Below are 27,403 nucleotides of genomic sequence, written 5' to 3' on the forward strand. Positions count from 1 at the left end.
AGATTCTTGCCATCGATGAAGAGTGACAAAAAAAACCCAGGATTTTGTGACAACCGTCAAAAATCCAGGTATCCGTACAATTAATTAACCATGATTAGTGCTTAATGACTGTGCTGAATTACAATTAACTACTTTCTGATTATTGCATCCTACTTACATGTGCACCACATATTGCATAATGTCACATCATTATTACATGCAAACCATATTGACATAAACGATGCACAAAGCACAGTTAGCACAGTTAGCGGATAACTCAGAAAAATACTGACGGAGTTCAGTACATAGACAGACAGTATTTTGAGACCCAGTGTGGGCCAGAGACTAAGTACTACACTAGTATAAAGTGTAGGGAAGTAAGGACCACAAAACTGCTTTCCTAAGTGATAGTTTAAGTGCCGGAAAGTGCCTAAAACTCACCCAAAGTGCTGAATTCAGCATAATTCAACAAAAATCGGCATTTTAACAAGCTAGTATCATGCAAAAATATGACTAAATGGTCCTGAATGCTTTCCTAAGTGTTGGGAATTAAAAGTGTCACAAAAGCGTACATAAAGAACACTAAACTGTATAGTTTAGCACATTAACGAACCGGTATCTAACCGAACAACCGGACACTACCTGAAACATCAAAATTATACTAGAAGCATTGTTTTAATGTTTCAAAGCTAATTATGATCCCCGAACACCCTAACACACTATATAATATCATATTAACTAAAACACCTAAACATATACTTGGATTTCAACTAGATACCTTAACTTACCATCACCACCCAACTAAACACCCCCCCCCCCATTCTCATCGTTACAAGGTGGGCCACCCCACCTTGATTTTTCTTAATTGTTTATTAGATTTGTTTAGTACTTGGGAGGCATATTAACCAATGGATTAGGATATGTTGGAAAGTTATATAATTAACCTCTAGTCTTTACCATTCATTCTCATTACCAACACTTCACACATTTCGTCTCCTCCCTCCCTTCTCCTTCTCAGCCGAAACCACCCACAACACCACCACCATTGTCAAGTTTCCATCATCCAATCTCAAGTGTTACAAAGGTGCTAGGAGGTGTCTAAAGAAGCTTGGTGGCTTTGGAACTTCAAGGACCTTTCTCATTTGCTTTTATCCATCACATTTATCATCTTCATCAACTTGTGTTCTTCCCTAGCCTTGAGCTAGTAGTAAGCACACTCTACTATTCATTTCACATCATGTTTAAGTGGTTAAAAGAAGATACTAGTTGTTAATCTCAAAGAACATCAAGAACCATGAACTTAAAACTTTAACATAAGCTTAATAACATAAGAATACATATTGTTTTGTGTTGTTTTGCTTCTTGATGATTGATTATTTGTGTTTATGATGTTAGACATCATATGAAACTTACTAGATTGTGATTAAACACATGATCTAGAAAGCTGAGGTGATGTTGTGAAAGACCAAGATGATCATACTTTATGTTTCTCATGAACTTGAAAATGAAAATGATTTTGTGAATGATGAAGTATGTAACATGTTACTAGTCATAAACTTGGATGATTTCAAAACTAGTTTTCTCAAGAAACTAAGTTAAATCACAAGATTTACATAATCATGGATTTTAAAGAAACTAACCAAGTTTTTAGTGGTGAAACATGTATAAAAATACATTGTTAACAAGAAAAATTCAAAAGAATGATTTTTAGAAAAATCATCTTGTAAGTTGTAAAAGACTAAATCTTGTAAGAAAGGGATTTACAAATAAATAACCACACTTTAAAGGGTAACTAAGCTTACTAAACACACTAGTAAGTTACTACAAGTTTTTATAAAAGTTCAAGTTCATGTTGTTGTGTAAATTGCATGATTTTGGCACTTGTTAAGTGTTGATTGAGTTGTTGATTGTTTGTGATAATTTTAAAAGAAAATGATATGCTTTGAAAGCATGGGAACCTCCATTTTTAGGGGAAATTATGGCAAAATTTTCTAAAAATGTAAACACTTAGAAAAATATTTTCAAACAAATATTTACAAGTATATTTTAACCATGAGTTTCCATATAAACTTTGCCATAATTTTTGTTACAAAAATACAAATATTGGAGGCTGGTTTTTATAAATAAGAGTGGCTAGATATATATAACTTAAAAAAATACTAAGAAATACTAAGAAATTACTAAGAAATTTGTATACATCGTGTATTAGTTATATTATTTTAGGGTTAAAATAATATAACTTAAAAAAATACTAAGAAATTACAATCCAAAGTATTACCAAAAATCTCAAGGAATAAATATATAAGCTACACACATAATATTTGGAAACCGAACGAAAGAATGTAACTTACAAAGTATTCCGGAAAATTCATTTATAAGTATATTTTTGGTAAATCATATTTTGGACACAAGAAATGAAAAATATGATTTTTATACTTATTACAAAGTTATATCATATTTTGACAAAAAGGAAATATATAATTTTTGGCAATTAAAAATATATATTTTCTTGGATAAAATTGAAAATATATTATTTTGGAACTACAAATATTTTTGCCAAAAGGAAAAATTATAAATAATTTTTCTAAGTCATACTTCTTAAGAATATATATTTTGGAAGTGTATAAATATTAGTGGACTTTTATTAGAAATAATATTCCGGAAAGTTTAACACAAAATTAAGTATAAGAATACTTAACGATTACAAGAAAATACGTATTCCCGTATGTATAAACCCACACCGGAATACGACCCCGATACATGGCAAAAATATACAAATACAAATACTGATATACCCATCCTTGGGAAGGAAGCACAAGTATAAATACTTGAGAAGTATTGAAAACAAAAGAAACGTAACTCAAACACATTAATACTAAGACAAGGCACGACCCGTTCGTCTAATAGACCTTAGTACATTGTAGGTAGTCGTGCTTGCTGAAGGAACATGAGTTACGAGTACTGAAGACGCAAGACAGTAGTTCATGTCCCCCTTTTCTTTAAACTGTTTTGTTTATTAACTTCGGGGGTGAAATACATGTTACAAAATGATTACATACAATTACAATTGGTATGGTTAGCCTAGGAAAGTACAGTAGATCATGTGAATGGGTAGGCGCATACTTAGGACCATTAATCCTCGTATAAGGACCGAGGGGCATGAGTGATAGATCTATTTGGGTGTAGCGAGCCCACACCCATGAGGACCAGTGTTAGGAAACTTTATTTGTAAGTATTGAAGAAAATCTCATTCAACTGGATCTCTGAAGAAGATAACAGTCCTGAAGAACACAGCAAGATGAAGAAAAACAGTTGGGACAACCGAAAAGCAAAGTATCTACTACAAAGAATCTCAAGTTGATAAAGAGTTGATTCGGATTATCAGAGAAGGTCGTTTCTGATGGATCTGATGATATTTCTGATGAAATATCATCAGTTTCTGACAAATTCTAATCATCAAACTTTCTGATGATTTGTTTACCAGAATTTCTGATGAAGTGGTTTATCAGAAATTCTGATAACACACCCACTTGTCTAAAATCACAACTCTATCCTGCCACCCATGACCGAAGCATGACATTATTGGTTTTCATTATTACAAATGCAACTTGAACGATGGATTCAATGAATATGTCAAATTGCTACTTTATGCAGGACTTATTGCATGAATAAACAATGGTTTATTCATGTCCACAGCCGTCTATAAATAGAAGGCTCGAGAGGCAGAAGATAATTGAGTTTGAAGCTTAGCATTCACATACAAACACTCAAACTCCAACTGCTCTTCTCACCCACAGAAATCAAGATTCATTTGTATTAGATAATAATCTTACGATCACCTTGTTAAACTAATTTGTTTCAAAGTGATATAAACTTGATAATTCTGTAGGTCTTGTTTCTTGAAAGTCTGATTTCCATTTCCGCACACCTTTTTCACATATACTGAAATCACTTGCCATATTACGTAAAAAGAAGTTGTTAAGGCCAAACTAGGTCCAACAACCAGGGTGGCCCATGAGGTGACTATGTCTTACAGCCGGAGGCCCGGTACAAATTTGCTAGGTTTGAACCATCCTACGCCGTCACACATACCAGTGGTCTTGCAAACCATTGGTGATCTATTTCCTTGTTTTCTTTCATACCGGAATTTACAAACATACATACATACACTATTCACGAAGGTTTTATACATACATATACACAAACACATGAACTCGCTCAACTTTTGTTGATGTTTTCAAATTACATGTATTTCAGGGAATTAAGTGGATCTGGCGGGTGTTTGCATGTCCCAAGGTGCGTTATGAATAAAAAGATGTCATCCGAAGTCATGATGGTTTAGGAGATGTATCTGAATCCTGGACGAGATACATGGTTCTAAACTCGGTTTTATTTAAGGTCTTTTGTCGAGTCTTCGTGAACTCTTTAAAACATGTTATGGTTTGTAATTTAAATTTGGAGTCTACGTTTCAGACAATTATTTTGTGGTATTTTCAAACTTAATTTATGGATGAACATCTAATGGTTTTATCATATAGTGTTGTTATGATTGATTGCTATGGTATTAAGAAAGTCACACTGACATATTAAAATCATTAATTAGAATGCATTTGATTTCTTTTTGTGATTAGAAACTCACGTAAACACAATTTCAATTGATTTAGGTGATGCACTTCATTTAAAGTGTCATTAATTGGCTCATAATTAATCTTTTCAATTTAATGTATTTTCAATACTTCATCTTTCACTCAATTTAATCAAAACACTCCAATTTAGTTTGTTATCTGTCAAAACATTTAAACTTTTGAAATGAAGCAAAAACGAGTAGAATTTAATACAAATCAACTTTAAAACTACTCAAAAAGTGAAGGAATATTTATATAAAAATACGTATAGTTTAGACCACATCACACACCATAATCACGCTTCCGCAAAAGTCAGAGTGTGACAGATTTTAATTGGTGTGAATATATTCTGAATGTTTTAAGGCGTACAAGAAGACAATGGCCTGGAAATGACAAGCTCTTCAATGGACCTATTGGATTGTTAGCGGTATGAAATCTGATATTTCATTATTGCTACATATTATGCTGAATACTTGTTTAGCCTGCTTGTTTATATTCTTTTTTTAAAATATGTTTGATTAAAACACAATGTATATAAAGTTACAAAACGCAATGACTTGTTTATATTATTTGTTTGTTTCTTTAAAACGCAACGTTTATAAAGGTACAAAACGCAATAACTTGTTTATATGCTTTTTTCAAACTATGCTTTATTAAAACGCAATGTTTGTGTAAAACGCAATGTATTTAAAGTTACAAAAAGTTAGTTGTGTAAGTTGTTTACAATGATTTATATTATAAAACGCAACGAAATTAGTATTGAGTATTTTTTAAAAACGGAATGATTCATACAGACTCTATATGCTTACAAAAAACAAGGATTTGACGATGCTGAAAACACTGAAGAGTTCTCTCTAGATAAAATTGACTTTACAACATTACAAGAATTTGAAGATGAATTGGAAATTGTTTCGGATGATGAGAATGTCCCAGACCCTGAGATTTTTACCTCCGACACTGAGAATGACGATGACGATGATTTCCAGCCTTTTGCATTACCTGACTTTGGCGACGATGTACCGCATGCCGATGGTTTACCCGACGAGGATCCCTTTCTTGTTCCTATTCCTGACCAGGACCATCTCATCCTCGGACATCCCGATGATGAGCATGCCGTGGTTCTGATCCTCGCCCCTTTGCCTCTTGCGGCTTTTCCTCTCGAGGATTTGCCTTTTGATGACTTGTCTGATGATGATGTCGATCTTTTCATTGATGGTCCCCCTGATGCCGCTCAAGGAGATGGAGTTCCAGCCAATGATGTCATTGTTGTTCCACTTGTTGAGATTCCTATCGTTGAGGTTTCATCTATCATTCTGCTCCAGATTCTTTCGAGTCTGTGTCATCCACCACTTTGCATGCACTGGGATTGAAGCGTTAACCCACTGATTCTGATTCTGACATGGCCCTGTCTGTTGCACCTGTTATTCCACACGACTTTGATCATGACGTTGAGCCTGGACATGAGATTGACTTTGTTCCCGACGATCAGCTTTTTGATGCACCCGCTGATCTCGAGCCGATACCTGCTGATCCTGAGCAGGCACTTACACCTGAGCCTATACCTGCTCCCAATCCTCTGCCTGATCATGATCCTGTACCTATTGGCATACCTGTTGTTGCACCACTTGTACCCGATCCGATCCCTGCACCCGCTGACCATGTTGCTTTTGCTAATCAGATAGACCCCCGTTACGCTTTCACAAGTAATGGGTGGATAGAGGATGATGATGATATGCCCCCTTTTGTTGAGCCTGTTACTCCCCCACACATACCTGCACCTGTTGTCGCCCCTGTTCACCCGATTATATCCGATGTTCACCGCACTGACCTACCGATCACATTCTTGCAGGATATCCCTCCACCCCGTCCAGGGGAAGGTCCCTCTAGCCAGCAGCCTGGCCATGTTCCACACATCTCAGCCGCATTTCCTTACATGCCACAGTTTACACCTGCTACTCATTTTACTTCTGCACTGTCAGGCGAGCCACTCATATGGTTTCCGCCGAACACTATGCCAGTCTCTGATCCATACCATCCCTCCCACTTTATTGGCTACACGAGGGATGAGCTACTCCTGTCCTTGCAGCTTCAGTAGGAGATTTTGTGTCGTAGAGTCATGGAGCTTGAGAGGATTCCACGTCCTCCACCTTGTTCATGTCAGTCACCTTTTGCGACTCCACCTGCTCCTCTTCTGCCTTATCCAGATTTTGACATTCGATTCCTTACCATGGAGCAGCAGATTGGTTATCTGTTGCGTCGCGTTCATGCTCTTGAGGAGGAGTTAGCGCATGTGCGCAGTTTAATTTTCGTTCCTCCACCTCCTCCTCCTCCACCATAAGCATAGCCGGTTTTTGGTTTTATGCAGGTAGCTTACTTTTGATGAAAGTGTCGCTATTGAGCGCAACTTGCACAGCCTTTTGAAGACCACTTTTTGATTTTATGACTGTTGTAGATTGATAGACATTTTGGACAAGGGTAGTATGACCCTGTAGTCCCTTTTGATGTGATATGATACATTTGTAGAACATGTAACTGTATTTATGGTCGATGCTATATGAAAGCTCAATCGCAACATTCTCATTATATACATTGTTGAATTACTTGTTTATGTTATGATTGAGATGTTATGTGTTTACCTGCTTAATGGATGCTATTACGTATGCATGTCATGTAGTTACTATACTTATTATGACCTGACTGATACAATCTTCTTTTAGAAGATGCCTCCTCGAAGAGACAACCAGCTGCCCACAACAGAGGCTGAGCTACAAGAACGGATTCCACGAGCGATAGCACAACACGAGGCCTTATGCTCTGAACATAGCGGAGGTATCTCGGGAAGTAACCCACCTCTTGGCTGCACCTATAAGCAGTTCCTAGACTGTAAGCCTCTGAATTTCGACGGCACCGGGGGTGCTGTAGCTTTTGTTAGATGGACGGGGAAAACTGATTCTGTGCTAAGAATGAGAAAGTATGCGCCAGAGCACCAGGTCACCTACATCTCTGGATTGTTCTTAGATGGAGCGCTATCATGGTGGAATCTCCAAGTTCAGACTCTGGGAGAAGAGGCTGCATATGCCATGTCTTGGGAAGAAATGAAGGAACTCATGCGCAAGAAATATTGTTCAAGGGCCGAGATCTAGAAATTGGAAACTGAATTATGGAATCTCAAGATGGATGGTCCGAAGATTGCTGAATACATGCAGAGATTTCACGACTTATCTCGCGTCGTTCCTTACATGGTTGATCTGGGGTTCAAACGAATCGAGAGTTTTATTTGGGGATTGGCACCCCAAATCATGAGCATTGTGACGACATCAAAGCCTACAACGATCACTGAGGCTATTGATCTGAGTGTGGCACTAACTGAAGAAGCGATCAGGTTGAACAAGTTCTCGATTTCTGACCAAAAGAAGAAGGAGACTCACGTTGAGTCATCAGGTGAGAACAAAAGGAAGTTCTCAAATTTTAAAAAGGGTACCAGCAGTGCTTACAAGAAGAAAGAGGCAAACCCACCAGCCGAGATCAAGACTGGTGTTGAAAACAAAGGAAAAGGGTATATAGGCACCTTGCCCAGATGCGATATGTGCCAGTATCATCACACTGGATGATGCCGAGCTGGAAAGTGTGAGACCTGCGGAAAAGTTGGCCATGCCAAAGAGACATGTTGGTATGGTGCCGGCCGTGGTAACAGTCGTCTGAGAGGTAATGGCAACGGGAATGGAAACGGTAACCGTGTTGGAAATGGGTATGGAAACCGCAATCAAGGAGGAAATGGCGGTAATGGTAATCGTGGTAATTTTGGAAAATACTTGGGTTGGTAGCTAGTAAGCTAGATATTCCGTACTCGATAGAGCTAGCTAATGGAAAGCTAGTAGAGGCGAATGAAGTCATTAGAGGTCGCATGATAGAACTGGGAGAGCATGAGTTTACGCTTGATCTTCTGCTAGTCGAATTGGGAAGCTTTGACGTGGTAGTTGGAATGGATTGGTTGTCGAACAACCGAGTAGAGATCGTATGTCATGAGAAGATCATTCGCATTCTGATGGCGAATGGAGAAACAATTATGGTGCATGGAGAAAAGCATGATACGCCCCTAAGGATCATCAGTTGTTTGAAAGCCCAAAGATGTTTGCAGAAAGGATGTGTTGCCTTCTTGGCACACATTGTGGACAAGGAAGCCGCTGAGCCGAAGCTGGAAGATATCCCAGCTTTAAAGGAATATCCTGAAGTCTTTCCCGAATACTTTCCAGGATTGCCGCCGCAAAGACAAGTCGAGTTTCACATTGACTTGGTTCCAGGCGCCGCACCTGTAGCCAAGACCCCTTATCGACTCGTGCCTTCCGAGATGCAAGAGTTGTCGACGCAACTTCAAGAGCTTTTGGACAAGGGATTTATAAGACCAAGCTTCTCGCCTTGGGGAGCTCCAGTTTTGTTTGTCAAGAAGAAGGACAGTAGTTTCCGCATGTGTATCGACTACCGAGAGCTAAACAAGTTAACCATTAAGAATCGGTATCCTTTGCCGAGGATTGATGATCTTTTCGATCAACTACAAGGTACGAGTTTTTACTCCAAGATCGATCTTCGATCAGGTTATCACCAGTTGAGAATTCAAGAGGAGAGTACTCCGAAGACTGCCTTTAGGACTCGATATGGACACTACGAATTCCTAGTAATGTCGTTCGGTCTGACAAACGCGCCAGCAGTATTTATGGATTTGATGAATAGAGTCTGCAAGCCATATCTCGATAAATTCGTGATTGTGTTTATCGACGATATTTTGATTTATTCAAGGAAGAAGGAAGAACATGAGCAACATCTAAGAGTTATCTTAGAGCTGCTCAAGAAAGAGAAATTGTACGCAAAGTTCTCAAAGTGCGAGTCCTGGTTGCGTTAGGTTCAATTCCTTGGTCACGTGGTAAATGAAGATGGAATTCATGTGGATCCCACCAAGATCAAGGCGATCAAGAATTGGGAGACTCTGAAGACGCCGACTGAGATTCGGCAATTCCTAGGTTTGGCAGGGTATTATCACAGATTCATTGAGGATTTTTCGAAAATCGCTCAACCACTGACCTCCCTTACTCAAAAGGACAAGAAGTATGAATGGGGAGACAAGCAAGAAGAAGCATTTTAGTTGTTAAAGAACAAGCTTTGCGATGCACCTATTTTATCCCTACCGAAGGCACCGACGACTTCGTGGTATATTGTAACGCCTCACGTCAGGGATTAGGATGTTTACTGATGCAGCGATAAAAGGTTATAGCTTATGCTTCGCGCCAATTGAAGGTTCATGAGAAGAACTACACCACGCATGATTTGGAATTAGGCGCAGTGGTGTTTGCATTAAAGATCTGGCGACATTACTTGTATGGCACCCGATGCACGATCTTTACTGATCACAAGAGCTTACAGCATATATTCGATCAGAAGGAGCTTAATATGAGACAACGACGATGGGTTAAGTTGCTAAACGATTATGATTGTGAAATCAAGTACCACCCAGGAAAGGCGAATGTCGTAGCAGACGCCTTGAGTCGGAAAGAAAGAATCAAGCCCATAAGGGTTAGGGCTTTGGAAATGATTATACAGACAGACCTCTCGTTGCGCATTCGTGCCGCGCAGAGAGAAGCTCTTAAGAAGGAGAATCTTGAGGATGAATATCTCCGTGGGATGGAGAAACACTTAGTACCCAATGAGGAAGGAACGTTGTGTTTCATGAAACGAATTTGGGTTCCCCTCTTTGGTGGTCTTAGAGACGTGATTTTTGATGAAGCTCATAAATCAAGGTACTCGATCCATCCCGGGGCTGATAAGATGTACCAGGACTTGAAGGATTTCTACTGGTGGCCGAGATTGAAAGGTGATGTTGCAACGTATGTTGGCAAATGTTTGACTTGTGCCAAGGTAAAAGCCGAATATCAGAAGCCTTCAGGTCTTCTGCAACAACTTGAAATACCCATGTGGAAATGGGAGCAAATTTCAATGGATTTTATAACGAAGTTACCAAAGACACCCAATGACACGATTTGGGTAATCGTAGACCGTCTGACAAAATCTGCACACTTTTTAGCAATCAGAGAAAAGGATAACACTAGTAAGCTTGCTGAGCTGTACCTCAGGGAGATAGTGGCACGGCATGGAGTGCCTGTCTCGATTATATCTGATAGAGACGGAAGATTTGTGTCAAGGATTTTGCAATCCTTCCAAGAAGCCTTTGGTTCTCAGTTGAATCTGAGTACTGCATTTCATCCACAAACAGATGGCGATAGCAAACGGACGATTCAAACGCTAGAAGACATGTTGCGAGCGTACGTAATGGACTTGGGTGGTAGTTGGGACACTCACCTACCCTTGGTTGAGTTCTCGTATAACAACAGCTACCATGCAAGCATTCAAGCTGCACCGTTTGAAGCTCTCTACAGACGCAAGTGTCGATCACCGTTATGCTGGGCAGACGCGGGTGATAGACAACTTCTTGGTCCCGAATTGGTTCAAGAGACAATAGATAAGATCATACAGATCCGAGAACGCATTAAGGCGGCTCGTGATCGAAAAAAGAGCTATGCGAACCAAAGAAGGAAACCTTTGGAGTTTGAAGTGGGAGATATGGTTTTTACTAAAAGTCTCACCCTGGAAGGGTGTAGCACGCTTTGGGAAGCGTGGAAAGTTAAACCCACGATATATTGGACCGTTTAAGATACTGGAGAGGATTGGCCTTGTAGCTTACAAGTTGGATCTACCCGCAGAACTGAATGGAGTCCATGATACATTTCATGTATCTAATCTGAAAAAGAGTCCAACTCAAGAAACAGTTATCATTCCTGCCGATGAAGTTCACATTGACGACACACTCCACTTTACCGAAGAACCTGTTAAGGTTACTGATTGGAAGGTTAACAAGACACGTAGGAGTAGAGTTAAACTCGTCAAGGTTCGATGGAACACGCGTCACGGTCCAGAGTTCATTTGGGAGCGTGAGGACCGCATGAAAGCAAAATACCCGCATTTGTTCCCCAACTCCCCTACAGTTGGTAGCAGAACTAAAATTTCGGGACGAAATTTTCTTAACAGGGGGAGAATGTGGCAACCGTCAAAAATCCAGGTATCCGTACAATTAATTAACCATGATTAGTGCTGAATGACTGTGCTGAATTACAATTAACTACTTTCTGATTATTGCATCCTACTTACATGTGCATCACATATTTCATAATGTCACATCATTATTACATGCAAACCATATTGACCTAAATGATGCACAAAGCACAGTTAGCACAGTTAGCGGATAACTCATAAAAATGCTGACGGAGTTCAGTACATAGACAGACAGTATTTTGAGACCCAGTGTGGGCCAGAGACTTAGTACTACACTAGTATAGAGGGTAGGGAAGTAAGGACCATAAAACTGCTTTCCTAAGTGATAGTTTAAGTGCCGGAAAGTGCCTAAAACTCATCCAAAGTGCTGAATTCAGCATAATTCAGCAAAAAATCGGCATTTTAACAAGCTAGTATCATGCAAAAATATGACTAAATGGTCCTGAATGCTTTCCTAAGTGTCGGGAATTAGAAGTGTCACAAAAGGGTACATAAAGAACACTAAACTATATAGTTTAGCACATTAACGAACCGGTATCTAACCGAACAACCGGACACTACCCGAAACATCAAAATTATACTAGAAGCATTGTTTTAATGTTTCCAAGCTAATTATGATCCCCGAACACCCTAACACACTATATAATATCATGTTAACTAAAACACCTAAATATATATTTGGATTTCAACTAGATACCTTAACTTACCATCACCACCCAAATAAACACCCCCCCCCATTCTCACGGTTACAAGGTGGGCCACCCCACCTTGATTTTTCTTAATTGTTTGTTAGATTTGTTTAGTACTTGGGAGGCATATTAACCAATGGATTAGGATATGTTGGAAAGTTATATAATTAACCTCTAGTCTTTACCATTCATTCTCATCACCAACACTTCACACATTTCTTCTCCTCCCTCCCTTCTTCTTCTCGGCCGAAACCACCCACAACACCACCACCATTGTCAAGTTTCCATCATCCAATCTCAAGTGTTACAAAGGTGCTAGGAGGTGTCTAAAGAAGCTTGGTGGCTTTGGAACTTCAAGGACCTTCCTCATTTGCTTTTATCCATCACATTTATGATCTTCATCAACTTGTGTTCTTCCCAAGCCTTGAGCTAGTAGTAAGCACACTCTACTCTTCATTTTAGATCATGTTTAAGTGGTTAAAAGAAGATACTAGTTGTTAATGATCGTTGCAATTTAGGCACACTTTAAATCATATTATAAATGAACAAAATGCATCGATATTGTTATAAAAGATATAACTTTAATTGGTTTTCATATTAATAAGGTTGTGAAAGAAAATAAGTTAAAACATTGCGATTAAGTGGTATGTGAGACAATGAATTGTTAATTATCGTTGGGCAAGGAAAAAGATATGGTGGTGAAATTAATTTGAAGCTAGTAACTATCATGTGAATATTAAATAGAAAGAGATTATTGAATGGCTTTAATGGCTAATAAATTAATGAATTCTATTTTTATTGCTAGGGGTGTACGAGACATTGAAGGGAAAAGATGAGAATTAATTGAGAAGGAATCAATATGGAGGAATTGATAGCATGATATAATTAATCAATTGGTTTTTGGATTGTTTTTCGTTGGGCTCTTTGTGAATTAAAAATAAAGACCTATAGAATTTCGTTAATGGGCTGTGGAGTTTAATGCATGGAACAAAAGGAAAAAAGGAGTTTGCAATTTGTGATTTTGGACGGCAGCTTGTACAACAAGAAAAGGACAAACGAAGCATTATATAATGATCTCAAAACCACTTTTCAAAGGGGGAATTTGCAGCCGTCATCAGCGAACTCAAGGACGAATTTAGTTATTCCATCTCATCTTCCAAGCTAATCCATGAGGTCTAACTTAATCGGGATGACAACCGAAGCGGCAAAGACAACTATGAGCGGCTAAACTCCCCGTGACTTCTGCCCGGATGAACTTTTACACGGTTTGATATAATTATTCGTTTTTCTGATTCTTGTAAACTGGTATATCTTGACCACTTGTGTTGGATTATTGGTAAACGTTTCTTGTGTTTGAATTACTTGCCGTTCATTAAGCGTATTGGCAACTTCCTTGCATTGTTAGCGGGTTAGTAAATTGGTGGGTAGTTGATACAAACAAACGGGTTATTAGGTTGCATAGTGAATCTTAAAAACTATCCCTATTAACTAATCAAATTCATTAATTCCGAGGTCATGTCTATGTGGTGTTTTGAATCAGAAAACGGATTTTTATATTAAAACGGGTATTCGGGATTCCGGGTGGAGGTTACTTCTTCTTAATCTTGATAACACTTTTCGTGACAAATTGTGTTTTCTTTCAAATTAATCAAAACCCCCAATTCTAGAGTAGTAATAGTAATTAATTAAATAATTTAACTAAACACTAACCACATATTCCCCGTGGATACGATACCCTACTTACGCTATCTACTTAGTTTAATTAGGTTTTTGCATGACCCTTACGACAGTCATCAAAATGGCGCCGTTGCCGGGGAATTAGTGCGCTTAGTGTTAGTTAGTTAGTTAGTTAGTTAGTTAGTTGTTCTTGCTTTCTAAAAAAAATAAAAAAAACCCAAAAATATTTTTTTTGTTTTATCTGTTTATTCGTGATTTACGTGGGTAGTTGAGTTGTGTTTGTGCAGGATGACAGATCTTACTATATTTTGCGGCTCTTCTACATGCAAGTTGTGCGGGGAACCACTTCACCCATGTATCGGTTGCCACGAGGCCCGATTTAGAAGGGAAAAAGCGAAATTGGAAGAACCATCGATGCCTTGCTATGAGAATCCTTCCCATCCACCATGTTTCTATAATTCTGATACAACGGTGGAGGATGGTTATTACTCGGACGGATGGGAACGGGACGAGGATGCTTATTATGAGCCAAGGACGGATGGACGATGTTTCTGTTGCGGTCGTGATCATACTTATGATTATGATGATGTGTGCACGGTGTATTTGGAAAATCCAGAGTATTGGAATAAAAAAATGATGGATGCGTACATCTCAACACCGTATCAGGGATACCGAAAGTATCATCCCGAGGAATATCCTGAGCCCGAGGGTGTCTATGCTTTTCAGACCGAGGAGGAGAAAGAGCTTGTTATGTTGGAAGTGACTTTGTCCAAACTCGAGCAATATTTATCAACACCCAACCTTTCTGATGAAGATCGAATCAGCTTTCTAGTTTCTAAGTGTCAGAAGTTAAAAATGAAGATAGAAATAGAAGAGCGTCTCTCACCATTACCTGATGATATTAGAGATTATTCTCACATGGAGGAGGAGGTTGTGGAGGATAATACCACACCAATGAATCCTTTATCTGATGAAGAGTCACTGGTGGATCAGATGGTGTGTGAGGATGATGAGGCAGAGCAGTCTGATGAGATGAATGTGTGTACCGAACCTCTTCCCATATCAATCATTCCAATTAACAAGTGCGGGGAAGAGGGTTCGAGGAAGAAGATGAAAAGGGCGAAGCTACAAGACATCGGTGTATATCTCGTGAAGTGGATCAGCCAAACCCGCAGGTGCTTTCTAAACATGCCAATTATACTGATGAGCTTTTGGAAATGGCATGTAAAATTCCGGGCATTCATTGGAAATACAAGGGGTAAATGTGCATTGAAACCACCGTAGCGCATATCAGGTACGATCTGGCTGAAGATCTAAAACTTAGCGCTCTCGGGAGGCAACCCGAGGATGTAGAGTATTGTATTTTTGTTTTGTTTTGTGTTGCGTGTGTGTTCTTGCAGGTTTTAATTATCTTCACGGATGCGTTTACCCAAGTGTGGGGAAGTCTGAGGAGGTTTCGATCAGTTTTGTCCATACTCAATCTCCATTTGGACGAAAGTGATTCGAATTATTTCAAGACAAGCGACTCGTGATGAATGCAACCGCGAATGAAATGCTATACGGTTGCAGTGGAACAAGGCTCACATGGATTCAACCGCGTCAAATCAGGGGAGTCTGTTCCATTTATTTATGTATTTTGTTTTATGTTTTTAGTATATAAATAGTTTCTCGCTCCATTGAGGACAATGAAGGAATTAAGTGTGGGGAGGGGAAACTAGTGTCGTAGTCGTGTCAGTCAGTCGTGTCGTAAATAATAAAAAAAAAGAAAAAAATTGAAAAAAATTAGAAAATGTCCCGTAAAAGTTTTTGCACAAAATGGAAAATGATAGGTATAATTGGATCGTTGGCATTTGATTATTATATATATGAGATAATAAACGGTCAGTCACACGTCTAACTTAGGATATGTGGGTAGGCCCAGCCAGTTGAATAGTTCCTTAGGAATGATATAATATACTTAGGAGTCTTGTGGTTTCTCTCCTTAGAAGTTATGGCAAAACTGAAACTGTGGAGAGTATAAGAGGTACGTCATAAGTAAAAAACTTATAAGTTTTTCCGATTAAACTGGCACACCTGTTTCTTTTTGTGAAAACAAACCCGAAACAGTGTGGCGCCTAAAAAAAAAATTTCCATCCATCCATTTGAGCACATGAAAAAAAAACGTGAAGTTTATGGCATTAACCATGGGGATGGTGACTCGTGTGGCGTATGTCCGCTAAACTGATCGTATATAAAAGCATGCAAAGCTCACAATATCATCCATCTATCCATCGTAAAGTTTAATCGGAATAATATAAGAGTTTTTTATATAAGACGGTAGATTTAATATTTTTTAATCTCATAAGCTTGAAACGGGATTAGATGGAGTTGTAGTCTTTTGAGTGTGAGATCCATAGATAACTATAAATTATTTGAACTTTAATGGATCGTGAATAAGGGCTTGGAAGTTGGCGGTTGGGTTTAAGTGGACCGTATACCTGCAATCTTGGTTAACGTGTGGTTTGGCTTGCTAATAAATTAAATGAATATATTAGATGCGGACGTTTCTGATTGTGATTCCATTGCAAGTAATTTTTTCGGGACGAAAAAAAATAAGTGTGGGGATTTGATCGTTGCAATTTAGGCACACTTTAAATCATATTATAAATGAACAAAATGCATCGATATTGTTATAAAAGATATAACTTTAATTGGTTTTTATATTAATAAGGTTGTGAAAGAAAATAAGTTAAAACATTGCGATTAAGTGGTATGTGAGACAATGAATTGTTAATTATCGTTGGGCAAGGAAAAAGATATGGTGGTGAAATTAATTTGAAGCTAGTAACCATCATGTGAATATTAAATAGAAAGAGATTATTGAATGGCTTTAATGGCTAATAAATTAATGAATTCTATTTTTATTGCTAGGGGTGTATGAGACATTGAAGGGAAAAGATGAGAATTAATTGAGAAGGAATCAATATGGAGGAATTGATAGCATGATATAATTAATCAATTGGTTTTTGGATTGTTTTTCGTTGGGCTCTTTGTGAATTAAAAATAAAGACCTATAGAATTTCATTAATGGGCTGTGGAGTTGAATGCATGGAACAAAAGGAAAAAGGGAGTTTGCAATTTGTGATTTTGGACGGCAGCTTGTACAACAAGAAAAGGACAAACGAAGCATTATATAATGATCTCAAAACCACTTTTCAAAGGGGGAATTCGCAGCCGTCATCAGCGAACTCAAGGACGAATTTAGTTATTCCATCTCATCTTCCAAGCTAATCCATGAGGTCTAACTTAATCGGGATGACAACCGAAGCGGCAAAGACAACTATGAGCGGCTAAACTCCCCGTGACTTCTGCCCGGATGAACTTTTACACGATTTGACATAATTATTCGTTTTTCTGATTCTTGTAAACTGGTATATCTTGACCACTTGTGTTGGATTATTGGTAAACGTTTCTTGTGTTTGAATTACTTGCCGTTCATTAAGCGTATTGGCAACTTCCTTGCATTGTTAGCGGGTTAGTAAATTGGTGGGTAGTTGATACAAACAAACGGGTTATTAGGTTGCATAGTGAATCTTAAAAACTATCCCTATTAACTAATCAAATTCATTAATTCCGAGGCCATGTCTATGTGGTGTTTTGAATCAGAAAACGGATTTTTATATTAAAACGGGTATTCGGGATTCCGGGTGGAGGTTACTTCTTCTTAATCTTGATAACACTTTTCGTGACAAATTGTGTTTTCTTTCAAATTAATCAAAACCCCCAATTCTAGAGTAGTAATAGTAATTAATTAAATAATTTAACTAAACACTAACCACATATTCCCCGTGGATACGATACCCTACTTACGCTATCTACTTAGTTTAATTAGGTTTTTGCATGACCCTTACGACAGTCATCAGTTAATCTCAAAGAACATCAAGAACCATGAACTTAAAACTTTAACATAAGCTTAATAACATAAGAATACATATTGTTTAGTGTTGTTTTGCTTCTTGATGGTTGATTATTTGTGTGTTATGATGTTAGACATCATATGAAACTTACTAGATTGTGATTAAACACATGATCTAGCAAGTTGAGGTGATGATCTTGTGAAAGGCCAAGATGATCATACTTTATGTTTCTCATGAACTTGAAAATGAAAATGATTTTGTGAATGATGAAGTATGTAACATGTTACTAGTCGTAAACTTGGATGATTTCAAAACTAGTTTTCTCAAGAAACCAAGTTAAATCACAAGATTTACATAATCATGGATTTTAAAGAAACTAACCATGTTTTTAGTGGTGAAACAAGTATAAAAATACATTGTTAACAAGAAAAATTCAAAAGAATGATTTTTAGAAAAATCATCTTGTAAGTTGTAAAAGACTAAATCTTGTAAGAAAGGGATTTATAAATAAATAACCACACTTTAAAGGGTAACTAAGCTTACTAAACACACTAGTAAGTTGCTACAAGTTTTTATAAAAGTTCAAATTCATGTTGTTGTGTAAATTACATGATTTTGGCACTTGGTAAGTGTTGATTGTTTGTGATGATTTTAAAAGAAAATGATATGCTTTGAAAGCATGGGAACCTCCATTTTTAGGGGAAACTATGGCAAAATTTTCTAAAAATGTAAACACTTAGAAAAATATTTACAAGTATATTTATAAATAAGAGTGGCTAGATATATATATTTACAATCCAAAGTATTACCAAAAATCTCAAGGAATAAATATATAAGTTACACAGATAATATTGGGAAACCGAACGAAAGTATGTAACTTACAAAGTATTCTGGAAAATACATCGATAAGTATATTTTTGGTAAATAATATTTTGGACACAAGAAATGAAAAATATGATTTTTATAATTATTACAAAGTTATATCATATTATGACAAAAAGGAAATATATAATTTTTAGCAATTAAAAATATATATGTTTTCTTGGAATTACTAGGAAATATAATATTTTTGGGAAAAATATATATTTTCTTGGATAAAATTGAAATACATTATTTTTGGATAAAAATAAGTCTATATATATATTTTCTAAAGATAGACTTGAAAATATATTATTTTGGAACTACAAATATTTTTGTCAAAAGGAAAAATTATAAATAATTTTTCTAAGTCATACTTCTTAAGAATATATATTTTGGAAGTGTACAAATATTAGTGGACTTTTATTAGAAATAATATTCCAGAAAGTTTAACAAAAAATTAAGTATAAGAATACTTAACGATTAAAAGAAAATACGTATTCCCGTACGTATAAACCCACACCTGAATACGACACCGATACATGGCAAAAATATACAAATACAAATACTGATATACCCATCCTTGGGAAGGAAGCACAAGTATAAATACTTGAGAAATATTGAAAACAGAAAAGAAACGTAACTCAAAAACATTAATACTAAGACAAGGCACGACCCGTTCGTCTAATAGACCTTAGTACATTGTAGGTAGTCGTGCTTGCTGAAGAAACGTGAGTTACGAGTACTGAAGACGCAAGAAAGTGAGTTCATGCCCCCCCTTTTCTTTAAACTGTTTTGTTTATTAACTTCGGGGGTGAAATACATGTTACAAAATGATTACATACAATTACAGTTGGTATGGTTAGCCTAGGAAAGTACAGTAGATCATGTGAATAGGTAGGCACACACTTAAGACCATTAATCCTCGTATAAAGACCGAGGGGCATGAGTGATAGATCTATTTGGGTGTAGCGAGCCCACACCCATGAGGACCAGGGTGGCCCATGAGGTGACTATGTCTTACAGCCGGAGGCCCGATACAAATTTGCTAGGTTTGAGCCTTCCTACGCTGTCACACAGACCCGTGGCCTTGCAAACCATTGGTGATCTATTTCCTTGTTTGCTTTCATACCGGGATTTACAAACATACATACATACATACATACACTATTCACGAAGGTTTTATACATACATATACACAAACACATGAACTCGCTCAACTTTTGTTGATGTTTTCAAATTACATGTATTTCAGGGAATTAAGTGGATCTGGCGGGTGTTTGCATGTCCCAAGCTGCGTTATGAATTAAAAGATATCATCCGAAGTCATGAGGGTTTAGGAGATGTATCTTAATCCTGGACGAGATACATGATTCTAAACTCGGTTTTATTTAAGGTCTTTTGTCGAGTCTTCATGAACTCTTTAAAACATGTTGTGGTTTGTAATTTAAATTTGGAGTCTACGTTTCAGACAATTATGTTGTGGTATTTTCAAACTTAATTTATGGATGAACATCTAATGGTTTTATCATATAGTGTTGTTATGATTGATTGCTATGGTATTAAGAAAGTCACACCATAATCACGCTTCCGCAAAAGTCAGGGTGTGACAAATTTTAATTGGTGTGAATATATTCTGAATGTTTTAAGGCGTACAAGAAGACAATGGCCTGGAAATGACAAGCTCTTCAATGGACCTATTGGATTGTTAGCGGTATGAAATCTGATCTTTCATTATTGCTACATATTATGTTGAATGCTTGTTTAGCCTGCTTGTTTATATTCTTTTTTTTTAAATATGTTTGATTAAAACGCAATGTATATAAAGTTACAAAACGCAATGACTTGTTTATATTATTTGTTTGTTTCTTTAAAACGCAACATTTATAAAGGTACAAAACGCAATAACTTGTTTATATGCTTTTTTCAAACTATGGTTTATTAAAACGCAATGTTTGTGTAAAACGAAATGTATTAAAGTTACAAAAAATTAGTTGTGTAAGTTATAAAACGCAACAAAATTAGTATTGAGTATTTTTTTTTTAAACGCAATGATTCATACAGATTCTATATGCTACAAAAAACAAGGATTTGACAATGCTGGAAACACTGAAGAGTTCTCTCTAGATAAAATTGACTCTACAACATTACAAGAATTTGAAGATGAATTGGAAATTGCTGCGCTAAATGAGGGGAGAGGTCTTATAATGGATAAAAAGAAAAAAAAGAAAAATGTCAGAAAGAATAAACAAAAAAAGAAAGATGAGGAGGATGAATTTTATGTTTATCCATCTGAATCCGAGAATGAAAACGAAGAAATTTTTCAAGATGAATCTGAAGAAAAAGATGAAGACGATGTTGAAGAACAACCAAACATCAATATCAACTCAGAAGAGATAGAATATGGAAACACCTTACTTAAAGCTGCAACAGACTGGATTGAACGAGAGAATCAAGAGGATGTTCAAAACAGGCAACTTAAAACCAATGAAACTGAGAAAACACAAATAGAAAGTGGAGGATCATGGGGGCAATTCTTCATAAAACCATCAGAAGTAAATAAAGATAAAATGTGGGTAGACAGTCAATGCCGATTGTGTAATTTCTTGCCATCACAAATTCAAAGTTAAGGTCTTTCTGACATTCATTCAACAAAAAGTGGCGATGAAAATATGAAGAACATTGAAGGTAAAAAATCAAATGAAGAATATGTTGTGACTGCCTTGGATCATCATTTTAAAGGATTTGAAGAAGTTTTCGAAAGCATCCAATCACGCATAGATGAGATCATTGAAGAATATCCAAACAGCGAAATTCTTCATAACAAAGCAAATGAATGGGCGTCATTGATTGAAAAATTCAACGATCAAGCTAAAAAGCACAAGAAAGTTAATATTGATTCAACTCTGATCAAAACACCATCAAGATTTCTAAATTTGAGCCAAAATGAAGACACCGAAAATCAAATCATTTCAACTTCATTGATTGTAAAACGCAATGATGATGCTACAAAACGCAATGAAGATAACACAACTGTAGTCCAGTCCTCCAATCCAGAAAAAATCATTGAGAATGAACCTACATCGAGTCTGCAAACACACATTGAAAACCCTTCATTGGTACAATCATCATTTAGCGAAGAAACTCCATCCTTAATGTTTGAGATAATTAAAAAGACAGATGAAGAAGAAAAAAGTCAAATAAAAAAAATTCAAAATGATGAGGTACCATCCTTTGATTTGAAAATTTCTCAATTGTCTTCAAATGTGGATGAAAATGAAGTGGAAGATGATACTACTCGCCACGCTGCACAAACAGAAATTCAAACGGAATCTGAAAATAAAACAATCGAAAAAGAAGTTCAAATTGCTGGAATACAAACAATGTTTGATAGAATTGAAGAACAGAAAACTAAAAAAGGAAATCAGTGATCTAATTCAAAACACATCATTCCTCAACCCACAAGAAGATCCGTATAAAACACCTGCAAAATCAGTTCAGCAAGAACAACCAACAAGTGATATAACCAAAACAGAACAAATAATCACAAAGATGGTACGACCAGATCGATAGAAAAATGTACCAGAAGTATTTTGTTCACCATACTATCAAAGACAAGTAGCAATGAAGGAAGCAAGAACGACACACGAAAACAACATATCGGGATATGCTTTCCATGCAGACGGAGAAATAATGTAAAAAATCATTTATATACACTAACACAAAACAAAAATCAAAATATTATAATTTAATTATTTTTTTTGCAGGGACACTCTCTTTGAAATTAGAAATCATGTATTTCTGTCGAGATATGGTGCAAAAACAATGAGGCCAGGATTGGAAATCACCGGAGAAGTAATCAATTGTTGGGCATATATTTTGAATGAAGAAGAAAAAAGAAGATCAAAAGACAACAAAACTCCAAGATTTTTTTGTACTATTCGAATGCTGGTAAGATCTATAAAATGCAATTTGTCTGTTATATAGAAATAATATATGTTTAATGAAGTTTGATTGAATAAACTTATATAAAACGCAATTGCGAGTTTTATTTCTTTCATAAAACGCAATGTATACTTTGTTTGAATGAAGTTTTATAAATCGCATTTGTATTTTTTATTACCTTCATAAAACGCAATAATGTGTTAATTTGTTTAATGTTATGTAGGCTTTAACATCGAGTGATAAGGAAGAAACTGAAAATGAAGAAAAAAATGATAGAAGCGTTCACAAAGAACATTGAAAAATTCTTCAAGGTGCAAAGCTAAAAAGCATAAAAGATTTTAAAATTTTCCTTGTCCCGATTCTCCATTCAGAGCATTTCTTTGTAATCTCATTCAATCTTGAAGAGAAACAAATATTCATCATTGACAACAGTGCGAAAGCGGTCACAAATGAAGAAAAATATGGTGATGTGCCTGAAAATACAGTAAGTTTTCTGACTTATGCTTTTAAAACATAAATATAAACCACCTAATCTTTTTATTTTTATTTTCTGTAGAGGAATGCTTTGGCAGGTTACCTTAAATCTGTTAGATATGAAAATGCAGATGATATAAAGGGCATAACCCCTGTTAGAATGGAGATGAAATGGAGGACAAAAGATAACGGCATTGACTGTGGTATATTCTGTATGCGTCATATGGAATGTTATAATGGTGAAGAAGTCGAAAAATGGGATTGTGGGTTTAATGAGGAATATGAAGAACCTGCAATTATCAAGAAGGGTAAAAACAAAAAACAAGTGAACAAGCAGACCGCACAAGTTGATGATTTAAGAAGAAAGTTCATCGCAAAGATATTATTGCACGAAATCAACGAATGCAAAGATTATGTTATTGAGGACTCAAAGAAGTTTTGGAACCTCAGTGCGAAACAAACAATCTTATGAACTAGTTTAGAAAGGATTAAAGAGAGGCTTGCTCTTGCTGGTTTACTTTGATTTAGAAATGCTACTTATTATAAAACGCAATGTTTTTTCTTTTAGCATAATTTTAATATAACGCATTATTTTCTTGATCTTGCTGGTTTACTTTGCTTTAGAAATGCTACTTATTATAAAACGCAATGTTTTTTCTTTTAGCATAATTTTCATATAACGCAATATTTTGTTGATATATTTGCTTTAATTAATATATTTAGAGTTACAAATGCTACTTTTTGTTTGTTATTTTAAAACGTAATATGTATCCTTTCTTTTAAACATATTATTTAAAAATTTGTACAATTTATCAATAAAACGCAACATTGATAAATAATATGTTTAAAAGAAAGGATACATATAGAGTGAAATGCTATTATGATAAAACGCAACATTTTAATAGTATGCTATAACTCAACATTGTCTATTTATTTGTTGTTTGACATAAGTTATTTATTCTAAAACGCATTACAAAGTGTTTCCTAATTATTCATTTCCAAACATATAACGCAATATATCTTTATAACGCAATAAAAGTTTTTTTACTATTTTTATAAGGCAAAAAAAATAAAGGCTTAATGACAATAATAACAATCATAAAACTAATATATTATACTCTTTCTAAAACGCAATGTTATAAAATAAAATAATAATAAATGAGGAATTAATAAAACAGAGAAAAAACTGATAGCTTAATGACAAAGAAATTGATTAGACAAAAAGCCTTAAAAAGCATTAAAAAGCCTTTTGGATTCCTGATAAAATACTATATGATTGAATAATCAATTCAAAGAAAAAACTAAAATATAATCATTTTTATTATTAACACACTTGATACCATCCCTCTACCAATCCATTATATAAGAACAAAAACCCTAAATTATTTTCACATTCCTCATACACCAAATACCCAACAACAAACACACACAAAAACCCTAAATGGCTAATCAACAACTATCAGTTTAGTGGGTTCAAAGAGAGAATTTCATTCTTCAATTTCTTGATGGAAAAAAATAAGATACCATTCCGTTGCTTCTGTTCTTCAAAACTGCAATGAGAATGTGTTGAGAAGGATGAATGAAATAGGTATACCACCTGCTTGTTACACAAATCAGACAGCCGCACTATTCAGAATTCTACACAAAAGATTTGGAAATCCGAATCAAACTGCAACTGAAGAAGCCCAAGTTACATCTTGGGAGTTCATTGAGGAAACTTTCAAAGTTTCAGTGACTTGGGACGATGGTGATGTGGAGATATATGACCCAAAGGACATATCTTCCAGTGAGGATATAAAATTTTTGAAGCAATTATCTGAAATACCAATCATCAACAACTCTGCTAGCAAATTTGCAGAGAAGCTTCAAAAGGCAGTAGTCTCACAGGTTGATCTTTGAACTGAATTTGAAAGTGATGAGGAAATCCCTAATGGAAGCTTAGGGTTCTCATCTGAAGAAGAAACAAACTTTGATCCATGATGCTGATCTTGCTAGTAATTTTTATTTAATTTTGTGGTTTGTAATCATCATCTTTGTTTTAAACTATCATCATCTATATAACGCAATGTTAATGATATCCACTTGCATTTCTTGTTTTATTTGATTTGTGTTATAATAAAACGCAATAATCTAAAAATTCCATTTACAGTATATTGTTCTATGTATAAAACGCAATAACAATATACTGTTGTTATCATAAAACGCAATTAACCAAAAAAAGCTGATATTTATGGAGGATATCACAAAACGCAATAACAAAAAGAGCTGAAACCTATACATCATAAAATGCAATGAAAAATTTTTTTTCTTTCTTATTAATATCAGAATTTGACAGAATTTATATACAAACTTACATTGTATTGCTAGAACCTATAGCATTAGAAGAAACCTTATCTTTACATGTGCGACTGTTATGTCCTTTTCCACCACATACATGGCACGATTTATGGATCTTTGATGATTTCTGAATTGCAATCTCACGATTAGACTTGATCCTTTTTTGTACACCGCATCCTTTGGTCCTTATTTTGATCGGGACACGAATCATAGAATCAGGCTTTTCTAAGTTCCCTCCAATATCAGCAAATCTTTCTTTGCGACTAGGAGGCGGCGCAGCAACCATAACCTCATCCGCTTTATCACTATAACTTTTAATATGATCTCTGTAATGGCAAAACTCATCTAAATCCCCAACCAACCTATTAACCACATACTCATTTGCAACAACGATTTCTCTAAAAACTTTATCAATTTCACTATTCCTACCAATTTCATCAAACCGAATATTGCAATGAATTGATCCATTTGAAACAACATCTCTCATCCATATTCTAAGAACATATCTTCTAGGAAACTTAGTTATATCATCATACCATAGAACATAAAATATATGGCGGCACAATATACCAAATTGTTCAAACCGTTTGCAAGTACAACTTATACTTAAACCATCTTCTTGTTTGCTGTATTGAACCTGTAAATAAAATTAAAAAGCTATATAAAATTAGTGAAATGTAATATAAAACGAAATGAATAATAAATATAATACAGAAATTAAGTATATGATCATATAATGATAAAACGCAACAAATGATGGAAAAAATAAAACGCAATAGATGTTTAAAACACTATAAATTTAAAAAATTACCTTGAATAAAGATGTGCATGGCTGTTTGAAATCCTTTATTTCATAATATTGAACATCACCCACAATATCATGAGACTTTGACATACACTTTGTAATGGCAGCATCAATTTCAATCTGAATATCTTTAAAAATTGTTTTGGTATATATTTCTGATGCTTGTTTCTCAAATACAAAGTCATTCCAGGTCTTAGACTGGATATACCTTGTATCATGATCATTCCTCCTATGCTCATGCCTTTGAAAATCCATTGCAGTCTCAAAATGAGTGAAAAATTCAACAAATGTACATCTTGGATTGCAAAACTGACCAAAGAAGTAATTCTCGCTTTCACATCTAGACGTAGTACGCATAAGACCAGCCAAATTCTCTCCATGGTAATAAGAGGGAATCCAATCAAATCGAAGATCGTACATATCTTTTAACCACTTATGATTTTCCAATCCAAAAGTAGACATTATTGAATGCCACTCAGTTTCAAAATCTTCTGGAATAATAGTATCATTCCAAACATGTGTCATTGTTGTATTAAAATCAATGTTTGATGACAAAACAGGACCAGCCTGTATAAAAAGCAATAAAACTATTAATCATAAAACGCAATAACTTAAAACGCAATATCATTAAAATGATAAACATAATGCATTAATGTTAAAACGCAATTGTTTTGTTATATTAAAAAGCAATTCTATTGATAAAAATGTTTGGGGATCTTATTGTATAATACATAAAACGCAATAATAAACCTATAGGATCGTGTGCGAACCCGAAACGAGTCGATCAGAGGCGTTCTACACAATATGAAAGGCAGAAACAGACATATTGTGTGTGATTCAGCTAGAATATAACTTTAAACTGTCTTTTGATTGATATCTGAACAATTACAAGTCTGTAGACACTTCGACAGAGCTTCGCCGTCGGAAAACCGAAATCTAATTCCATTACAAATGGAACGAAACTACACATATATATAGGCTGACTAATTTCTCTTGAACATGCTCAAGCGGAAATACACC

General features: G+C 35.7%; 2 protein-coding genes across 2 annotated transcripts; one reads left to right on the forward strand and one right to left on the reverse strand.

Annotated features, from left to right (window-relative positions):
* The first annotated feature begins 6,003 nt into the window (after positions 1 to 6,003).
* On the forward strand, positions 6,004 to 6,699 carry LOC110913998 (tetra-peptide repeat homeobox protein 1-like). Its single transcript, XM_022158809.1, has one exon. It carries the CDS (start codon positions 6,004 to 6,006, stop codon positions 6,697 to 6,699), a length of 696 nt encoding a protein of 231 aa, XP_022014501.1.
* An 18,892-nt stretch (positions 6,700 to 25,591) lies between these two features.
* LOC110913999 (protein FAR-RED ELONGATED HYPOCOTYL 3-like) lies at positions 25,592 to 26,908 on the reverse strand. Its single transcript, XM_022158810.1, has 2 exons — positions 26,390 to 26,908; positions 25,592 to 26,215 (listed from the first exon to the last, which is right to left on the reverse strand). The coding sequence occupies exons 1-2, from the start codon at positions 26,906 to 26,908 to the stop codon at positions 25,592 to 25,594; spliced, it is 1,143 nt and encodes a 380-aa protein (XP_022014502.1).
* Positions 26,909 to 27,403: the final 495 nt, after the last annotated feature.

Source organism: Helianthus annuus, chromosome 15 (genome assembly GCF_002127325.2).
Source record: "Helianthus annuus cultivar XRQ/B chromosome 15, HanXRQr2.0-SUNRISE, whole genome shotgun sequence".
In the NCBI taxonomy this organism is placed as follows: domain Eukaryota; kingdom Viridiplantae; phylum Streptophyta; class Magnoliopsida; order Asterales; family Asteraceae; genus Helianthus; species Helianthus annuus.